At 36.0% G+C, this 7,981-nt stretch overlaps 1 protein-coding gene across 1 annotated transcript; it reads right to left on the reverse strand.

Moving 5' to 3' along the window:
- Positions 1-1,731: 1,731 nt before the first annotated feature.
- LOC129358086 (uncharacterized) lies at positions 1,732-7,579 on the reverse strand. Its single transcript, XM_055026915.1, has 6 exons — positions 7,452-7,579; positions 5,741-5,815; positions 4,182-4,388; positions 3,011-4,087; positions 2,596-2,764; positions 1,732-2,456 (listed from the first exon to the last, which is right to left on the reverse strand). The coding sequence occupies exons 3-6, from the start codon at positions 4,384-4,386 to the stop codon at positions 2,327-2,329; spliced, it is 1,581 nt and encodes a 526-aa protein (XP_054882890.1). The 5' UTR covers positions 4,387-4,388; positions 5,741-5,815; positions 7,452-7,579; the 3' UTR covers positions 1,732-2,326.
- Between the last annotated feature and the right edge of the window lie 402 nt (positions 7,580-7,981).

The raw sequence follows: 7,981 nt of genomic DNA on the forward strand, positions 1-7,981 counted from the left end.
GTACATTTCCTGACACCCCTGAATAAGTTTCTCGTGTGTTTCCCTTGAGTCTTTCCTCCAACAACAAATGTTCATGTACACTAAGAGAGACAAGTGTTGAACAGTCCATCTTAACAGAACTCACGTGCAATTCCTGCCAGAGTGAAACCTCCACAGAACCCCTGTGCTCTTCTTAAATCTCAGAGGAAGTTTCCCCCTTCCTGAGCCTGTCATTTCTGGCACGTTTGGGTCAGAACCAAAATGTGCTATGAGCTTCAACAGTAGAGGCTGTGCAGCTTGTGTTTTTGCAACAACTAAGAGCAAAACATATATATATATATATATATATATATATATATATATATATATATATATATATATATATATATATATATATTCCACCTTTACTGGAACCAAAAGCAAGACAGAACAAAACAATAAAGCAGCATAAGAGCAATACAAAAAAGAAATTGGTGTTGAAATACAGATATTAAATCCATAAAAGAAAAAATGTTTCAAAAAGGTCATTACTCAGATAGTTTGATCAAAAGCTGTATGAAATACCAATGTTTTATACTTTGTAGTCTCCTTGCTGGGTGGTCTTAGGAAACCTTAACATAAACACTTCATAGGGGAAACATTTCTCATGTCTTGCTTACTTACCCACTATACAGTATATAAAGTCCTTAAGCTGTGCAAGGTAAAATAATCTACCAGTAGAACAAATATTTTTTAATCAATATTAAGGAATTATCGACTTAAAGCAATCTCCTATTTCGCACAGAACAGTTACTTTTCAATTAACATTGTTTTATCCTATCATACCAGGACAGTTGCACTAGAAATGAGACAAAAAATGCTTGGTAAGATTTTATGATTTGCATTAAGCATTGGCACATTAAGCTTAATGTGCCAATGCTTAATGTGAATGCATTCCTGGCCAAGCGCAGGAATGCATTCCCTAACACAGCATCAGATGGTCCTGTTGTCGGTAACAAGATGTGAAGTACCAATTAAGCTTTGGAAGGCAGGAAAATGTTTCTTTATTCCAATAGTCTTCTGTTTCACTTCCAGTAGGCCTATTCTTCAATCCACTCATTCCACCTGAGTGAAAGAGGGCAGAGAGAGGAGCTTATCCATTTTTTTACCTACATGCTAAAGGCCTTCACTGTAAAAAAAATTCTGTTGTTTTTACAGAAAAAATCTGGCAGCTGTGGTTGCCAGAATAATTTTGTAGAAAACACAGTGAACATGTAAACTGTTTTACAGACCAAACAGTAATTACAACAGTGTTAAATTGTGAAATAAACAGATTTTCCCATAGTTTTATACAAATTTGAACTGTGATTTGAAAAGGTTTATTTTGGTAATAAGACAGTTTTATCAAGTAATTTTAACCAACTTTTTCTGATGAATTATCATTATAATGCTGTTATTTTACACTTTTTTTCCAGATTTACCCATTTTTTGTTTGTTGTACAAAAAAAGTTCATTTAGTCCTACTGATAAATTACCTTTGAATAACAGATTATAACTGTAAAAATGTCAATTTAAAACATTTTATTAATACTTTCTGAAAAACTGAAATTTGCTTTAATTTTTTTTGTAATAATTCTATTTTTAAATATTTATAAGCATCAAATTTCAACCAACATTTCCCACTTAAATGAAAATTTAAAACACAAGGAAGCCCAGTATAAATTGTATCTATGATAATCTTAAAAAAATAAACATACACTTACATGCCTTTGAAATATTTATTTTTAATGAAGTTCTCATTTGTCTTTTCTGAACATCATGAAGCACATGAAACAAATGCACCTGCTGAATACATATAAATTTCTTCAACCTTTTTAACTTATCAGAAACAGTATGAGAGCCAACTTTCACACCCTTTTTTTGGAGAGGGGGCTTGAAGATTATAACATACAATAAATTTCTATTTCCAGTATACATTTTAATAATAATGTTTGTTTGCTTCAAATTTTTTTCTTTTTTAGAAGCAATTCTATTTCCAAATATCTATGAATAATCAAATTTCAACAAACATTTACCAGTTAAATGGAAATTTAAAACACAAGGAAGCCCAATATAAACTATATCAATAATGATAATTCTAAAATTTTTTTAGAAACAAACATTTTAATTGAAAACATATTTACAATGAAATTCTCATTTGTGCTTTCTGACATGGTGCAAAATTCAGCCACTGAACAAATATAAATATGTCTTTTCAACTTTTTTAACTTCAGAAGGCACGGTGTGAGATGCAACATACATTTAGAAATCTATTCAGCTCTGTTAAGATTAAACACCGCCTTGAGAACTCACTGACTTTAGTCCTTTCTCAAACATCACGCCACTCATGATCTGAAAGTTCCTGGATCAAGGTGAGTACACGGGGGTTCACACGCAGTCTGGGTTTACGGGTTTCTTCCACCTTACTGCCCTTGTCTGGGTTGATTGAGAAGAAACACCTTACGATAAAGAGGACAAACAGAAAACTACATCAAAATGTGCTTCACAATCAAACATTTTATTCAAGACATAAAAGTTGTCAAAAGTCAAATTTAACTCCCTACAATTTAAAAAAAAAACAAAAACAAAAGCTCATACCTCTGCAGAAACTCCAGTGTAGACGCCAGCCCCGATGGATAATGTATGTTAAAACAATAATAGCTCCCAAACATCATGCAGAGGGCAGAAATAAAACAGGAGATGTTGTTGTTTCCAATCTGTTGATCCACACTCAGCATGAATCGTTTAGCATGGAAGCAGGATTGACCTAAGGAGAAAGAACAAATAAATTTAGACTCCTGATACAACAAAACAATGACATTCATATGAAAAATAACAAATTAAGTAAAAAGTACAAAAAAAAATATTAGTATAGTAAAAGCATAAGAAAATAATTGGAAAAAAACAAAACAATATTAAACAAAATGCCAGATGGACAAAGCGCAAAGAAAGGGGACAAGACAACAAAAAAGAAAACAGGTCAAAGAAACTGGAAAAACAAAAATGAACTCACCACACACAATGATAGTGGGAGTCAAGGAGACGTTCTCCATCTGTACTTCTTCAGCCAGGCATGTGTCCTCCACACAGAAGAACATTGCTTCTTCATTTTCATTGAAGTAGCAGAGAAGTAGGAGCATCATCTCTTTAACATCTTCAGAGTAACCGTCCAGTTCTCCCCTTAACATCTTCAACTTTGTCTGAGCCTGGAAAAACCTTTTGTTTTTGTTCACACAAACAGTGTTCATGTAGTTCAGCAGTCTTTTTCCCTTCATATCAATGTTCCTCATGAAGGTTTCCTTCAATCCAAGTCCAGTAAGTTCCTTGTAGTGTACAGCCATCCCAATGTCATGAAATAAAACAGGCCAGGCTTCCAAGACATCTTGAATACTTTTCCCCTGGTTAATATCTTTGCGCTGTGAGTAGAAAGTTGTCCTCAGTAATTCTTTCATCTCCTCAGGATTGGCCTCCTTCTGCAGAGACATCATCTTGAGCTTGTCCTTCTTCTGTTGCTGACTTTCAGCAGTTTCTCCAAGAGGAAGGAATTTTACATTCCAGTTTATACACCCATAGGTGTCCTGAATTGCAGCTCTCTGTTCCTGAGGAATTTCATCTGTGTCAGAGTTTTCAGAGCAGTGCTTTCGCTTTCTTATTTTAGGCATTGTAGATCGCTTCGCATTGTCAATTCGATATTGAAGTTGTTTGACGAGTGAATGATAGCCAGGGCCAATGACATCTCCATCGATAACGTCTTGTAGAGATTTTGGATATTTTGCCACCATCTTCTTTGCAACCTCTGTAGAACTCCTTTTACCCAAGTAAGAACTTTTTCGCATCATTTCAGACACCACAATCCTGACCATCTCCTTCCTCATTTTTGGACTTGGGCGTTTACCTCTCTCTAATGCCTGCATCAGTTCTTCTGAGAACTTTTCCCATGGTATCTCAAAGGTGTCCATCCAGTCTGCTGCAGATGTCTGGTTGCTGCTGGAGGAGTTTGATGACACACTTAGCGGGGACAAAGACTGCTGTGATGGAGGAGTATCTGGTGATGCATTACTTGAGGACCTGCTGGTTTCAGGGGTCCGGCCTTCAAAAACACAAAACAACCAATAAGTTATCAAAACTGAATAAGAATATCGGTGTTTAATGGTTGACTTTTGCTTTTCTAGAATTGTACTTACATCTTAATTTCCAAGCAGCAAGTGCCTTTCTGGCTTGAATTGGTCTTAATGCTGACAGCAAGTCCTTCTCAACAATGAACTGGAAGTCATCATACGTTTCTACTCCAATTGACTGTAAAGTCTCCTCGAGAATGTCTTTTGAAGCCTCTGCAAGTTCGGGCAACACTTCATTGATAGCACTGCGTAAAAATGTTTGCTCAGCCATTTCTGGAATAAAATCAGACAAAATAATGGTAAAAAAACAAGATCACCATAATATAACATGTATTCAACTATGTACAAATTAAAGAGACTCATACTTAGTGTCAAACAAAATGTTGTGCCTGATTCACACTTTTTATTCATGTACATCCTTAAATTTTTAGTCAAACTTCTTTCCCTGTTTTTTCTTAATTATTTTTGTTCACATCAACATATCTGTTTTAAGTGGACTTTCCATGATGGTATATGAAGACATTTTTATTTTGAAAACACACTGTGTTTCAGAGGAACAACTTGTTGTCCATTTACCTGATAACAGGTCAAAGGGTAAAAGTCAACCAAGTCATTTATGTTAATACACAAAATGCTTGAAGTCTGTTTTGTCACTGAATACAGATGGTAATCAGGATGATAGACAGCTGTTTGTACATCCATAACACAATACACATCAGTTTCATTTTGAATCAGAATTAAAACCAGCTCTCCAAACTCCATATACTCATCATTCTTTGAAACCAAGAAATGCCCCTTTTTATAAACTGTTCCCTTATATTGTATCTCTGTGGAAATACTTGTGTCTTTTTCAGAAAATCCAGGTCTTTTACTGCGTGTTTTATTTCATCACTGTAGAGGCTTGAGTAAAAAACACAACTGTCCTTGACCAGCAGCAGCTGATTGCATCTAGGGCCAGCTGAGATGTAAGCCTGAAACATCTGGTGTCTTTCTGATAGTGTCAAGCATATGTTTTTAAAATTTTTCAAATGCCTTGCACATCTTTTAAAGTAGACATGTTTACTCTCAAAACGCATTGTCCACAACCTAATCAAAGGTCCAAATTTCAAAATTAGGGCTGGATAGTGCCGCAAAAAATGATGTTTTGGTTTAAGTGAAGTTTCAGGAAATAAAGATTTTCTTGATTCCAAATATTCTTGGATTATTATTTCAAGAAAGGCAACCTGTGGCAAAGAAATTTGTTGTGCACAAATCAAATCCACAATGTCTTTGAGCTGGAGCGTTGTCTGCCAAACATTATCTTGTGGATTTTGTATCTTGTCACCAATAATCACTGGCAACAATCTCAGCAAGTTCCAGTTTTGAACAGCTTGACCTGAAAGCCTGATTGCCTCAGAGTTGACAGGGCACGGCTTTGTGAGAGCATCTGATCCTTTGTACTTGAATTGCTTGATTCTACGGTTGAACTGGGAATATGTAAACCATTTCCTTGTTTTAACGAAATATTTCAAGTACAGTGCAAGATCATAGGATACGACACCCTCAAATAAGTCATGGCCTAAGCAAGGTGGAAGACCAGGTTGGCAAACATGAAAAGACTTTAGTGAGTTGAAGTCAGAGTTTACCTTGACACCTTTGTTGTCTTGAATGCTTCCAATCTCTCGATGATGCACTGCCAAATTGTAAGCTGCAGGGGTTCGCTGTGGACCACAAGCATTTGGATCATTAAGAAAGTCTTTTCTTGTGACTTCACAGTACCTACAAAAGTACTGAGAAGTACTAAAGTTTTCAGTAAACCCACCAATGCTGTGTGATCCTAAATTGTCACCAGCAATACAGAACAGTGCTCCTTTGACTGTTTCTTCACCTGCAATAATGCCATGTTCCTCTAAATCTCTCAAATCCATGAGAAGTTCAGAGCAAACCTTTGCAGTTCCAAACTGTTTTAAATCGTTCTCGAAACACAATGAAACTAGAGACATGTGATCAGTGCTTGACCGCACATGAGCAGGTAAGTTAGCCACAAATAGATAAATAGCGACAACTTTGTGTTTCTTCTTTGCTGAACCAAGGGGGTTAACAATTTCAAAGGCATCTTGGTAGAGAATAAGCTTCAGGCACCCAGGATTTTCAATGAAGAACTGGTTGCACTTGAAGTTTTGGCCATCACTTATGTCACAGAAAACATCCGGGTGTGAGTCATTGGACTGTTCCAACACTGAATTCTTCCATAAGTCTGATTCTAAAAGTGCACTTAGTGTCTGTTTAATGGGTATGTAGTAAGAAAATCTCTGGGTCATGTTTTCATCACTTCCTAAAGATATTTGCTTTGGTTCTGTGTATTTGAACATGTTTTTGAAAGTCTGAGTTCTTGAATATGTTGTTCTCAGTGGCCCATGATGACAAACAGAAAATAAATCAGAATCTCTTACACAATCACAGATTTTAGCAACAGCATCATCTACAAGACACATGTCATCTTTTAAAAGCGACTTTAGTTTAGTTAAAGTGTAATCCATTCCCAGCTCATGCACATTTTGCATCTCTTCAACGATGTTCTGTATCGTGGAAGCTGGAAGAAGCAGCTGTCCTTGAAGTTTCAGGTAGAAAAGACCCAAGTTTCTGAGATAATCCTTGTTGAAATTTGGAGATAATTCGTGACTTTCATTAGTCAGAGCATCATTAAAGCTCTCAGAAGGCCCATCGTTTTCTGATAGACTAACGATCTTATTTGTAGTTTCCTTGTACAAAACATCAATGTCATCCACAAAAATATCTATGTTTACGGGACATATGAGCTGTGAATGATGATTTGACGCTGAAAACTTTTTTGCAGGCTTTTACTGGACATGCTACAGGCCGCCCCTCCATTATATGCTCCTTCAAATGAGCAACGAATTCTTTCACAGTTTGGCTTTGGTGCCCACACAATGAAATGGTGCATTTCAATTTAGCAACAATGGCTTTATCTGATTTGGGTTGTGAAGCCACATTGTGAACTCGGTAAAAATGAGTTTTAAACGCTGCATATGTACAAAATGTCCGCTTACATTCTGTGCCGAGGCATTTGAATACACAACTGGGCTCGTTTCTGTGCACTCTGCAATGCAACACATAGCCCCTCAATGATTCTAGTGTTTTACAGCAAAACGTACATGTAATCATGTTTAAACAATTTCAACCTATCTAACAAGTTACACATGTTGCAGGTGTAGCAAAAAATTATTCTACTGCATATTGTTCCAAGAAGCAATATGACGCCTAAAAAACAACAACAACAAAAAAAACACAAATTACCGTGGCTTTTACGTTAGAAGAAAATAAAGCTTAACTTACATTTGCTGAAAGCTGACGAGGTCCAAACAGCGTTCTTTTCTTTGTCAAGGTTTGAGCACAATTCAGCTTCTTCTGAGATGAGAACCGTTGGACGAACTTTTTCAAAACAGCTTTCAGGCGCCAGGTAAGCGAACCAATTAGAGAGCAGTAAGCGAACCAATTAGAGAGCAGAACAGACCGGAACTTGAGCACAAAGCGGTGATCTCTGTCTTTCTTGCAGTAGCCGAACTTTGAGCTTATAATGGCAACGGTGAAGGTAAAAAATCCAGTGTTAGCAAAAATAATAAATAAAAATAAAATACATGTACCAATAAGCAAGTACATGAATTCTTTTTTGATTCAGGTGTTTCCTCCACGTTAGTCGTGAAATATGAAGAAATTATCCAATCAAAATTGACAAATAATAAGTAAATGAATTAAAGAGGAAATGACAATCTAAAGAAGTGGGAAAACACAAGTGAATAGATAAATAGTGAACAAAATTGGAAGTAAATAATGTGGAATCATAATTACTTAATTCCACATTAATT

The sequence above is a fragment of the Poeciliopsis prolifica genome, unplaced genomic scaffold (assembly GCF_027474105.1).
Source record: "Poeciliopsis prolifica strain line A6 unplaced genomic scaffold, Auburn_PproV2 SCAFFOLD402, whole genome shotgun sequence".
In the NCBI taxonomy this organism is placed as follows: domain Eukaryota; kingdom Metazoa; phylum Chordata; class Actinopteri; order Cyprinodontiformes; family Poeciliidae; genus Poeciliopsis; species Poeciliopsis prolifica.

What these genes read in the sequence shown, in the direction of transcription:
- LOC129358086 (XM_055026915.1), bottom strand. Translation starts at nt 4,386, where the DNA reads ATGGCTGAGCAAACATTTTTACGCAGTGCTATCAATGAAGTGTTGCCC. An exon ending in TGCTGCTTGGAAATTAAGAT is followed by an intron (nt 4,088 to 4,181) that starts GTAAGTACAATT and finishes GTGTTTTTGAAG; the next exon opens with GCCGGACCCCTGAAACCAGC. An exon ending in ACACTGGAGTTTCTGCAGAG is followed by an intron (nt 2,457 to 2,595) that starts GTATGAGCTTTT and finishes CTTTATCGTAAG; the next exon opens with GTGTTTCTTCTCAATCAACC.